Below are 1,361 nucleotides of genomic sequence, written 5' to 3'. Positions count from 1 at the left end.
TGAGACAGAGTCTCTGTCACTCAGGCTGGAGTGCAGTGGCATGATCTCTGCTCACTGCAACTTTTGCCTCCCTGGTTCAAGCAATTCTCCTGCCTCAGCCTCCTGAGTAGCTGGGATTGCAGGTGCCCTCCACCACACCTGGCTAATTTTTTTTTTGTTTTGTATTTTTAGTTGAGGCAGGGTTTCACCATGTTGGCCAGGCTGGTCTTGAACTCCTGACCTCAAGTGATCGGCCTCCCAAAGTGCTGGAATTACAGGTGTGAGCCACCACACCTGGCCAGGATTTTTTTTGGGGGGGGGGTTCAAAGACAGGGTCTCACCATCATTAAGGCTGGAGTGTAGTGGTGTGATCATGGACTGCAAGCGCTGCCTCCCAGGCTAGAGTGATCCTCCCCCTTCAGCCTCCCAAGTAGCTGTGACCACAAGACATACGCCACCATGCCTGGCTAATTTTTGTATCTTTTGTAGAGATGGGGTTTCGCCATACTGCCCAGGCTGGTCTTGAACTCCTGAGTGCAAAGTATCTGCCTGTCTCGGCCTCCCAAAGAGCTGGGATTACAGGCGTGAGTCACCAAGCTTGGCCATCTCAGCCATCTTCTTTGCATAAGACATTGTTACCCTTTGCAGACCTGGGTGATGAGAGGGAGACCATCCTTGTTGAGCTGAAACCCACTTGGTGTTAAGTGAGACCCTTTGCTGGTGAGATAGGGGCAGTACTGGGTTGAGATGGAGTATGCGGACTGGGTCTGCCATGCCCTTCCTTGTGCCCTCTAGATACTCGTCCTGTGCCGGTGAGGCATTTTCTGAGAACCTGTTTCCATCTGAGTAAAGTTGGGACAGTCATAGTTGCCACCTCATGGGGTTGTTGTGAGGAAGTGAAATTGTCTTTAAAAGCATTTGGTGGAGATGTGGTGACTCACGCGTATAATCCCAGCAGTTTGGGAAGCCAAGGCAGGAGGATTGCTGGAGCCCAGGAGTTCGAGATCAACCTGGGCAACATAGGAGACCGTGTCTACAAAAACTAAAAAATTAGCCATGCGTGGTGTTGCATACCTGTAGTCCCAGCTCCTTTGGAGGCTGAGGTGGGAAGATTGCTTGAGCCTGGGAGATCAAGCCTGCAGTAAGCTATCATCATGCCACTGAACTCCAGCCTGGGCAATAGAATGACACCCTGTCTTTTAAAAAATAATAATAGAGCCAGGCGCGGTGGCTCACGCCTGTAATCCCAGCACTTTGGGAGGCTGAGGCGGGTGGATCACGAGGTCAAGAGATCGAGACCATCCTGGTCAGCATGGTGAAACCCTGTCTCTACTAAAAATACAAAAAATTAGCTGGGCATGGTGGCGCGTGCCTGTAGTCCC

The 1,361-nt window shown here is 51.3% G+C and overlaps 1 protein-coding gene across 1 annotated transcript in view; it reads left to right on the top strand.

Annotated features, from left to right (window-relative positions):
• SNRPA (small nuclear ribonucleoprotein polypeptide A) overlaps positions 1–1,361 on the top strand; it is an 11,050-nt gene that overhangs the window by 3,506 nt on the left and 6,183 nt on the right. Inside the window, exon 2 of the mRNA XM_037729401.1 lies at positions 775–791. Within this exon, the coding sequence (XP_037585329.1) occupies positions 775–791 (17 nt within the window). The remainder of the gene's footprint in view (positions 1–774; positions 792–1,361) is intronic.

The sequence above is a fragment of the Cebus imitator genome, unplaced genomic scaffold, assembly GCF_001604975.1.
Source record: "Cebus imitator isolate Cc_AM_T3 unplaced genomic scaffold, Cebus_imitator-1.0 Scaffold306, whole genome shotgun sequence".
Taxonomy (NCBI): Eukaryota; Metazoa; Chordata; class Mammalia; order Primates; family Cebidae; genus Cebus; species Cebus imitator.
This window is presented reverse-complemented; position numbering and strand designations above follow the sequence as displayed.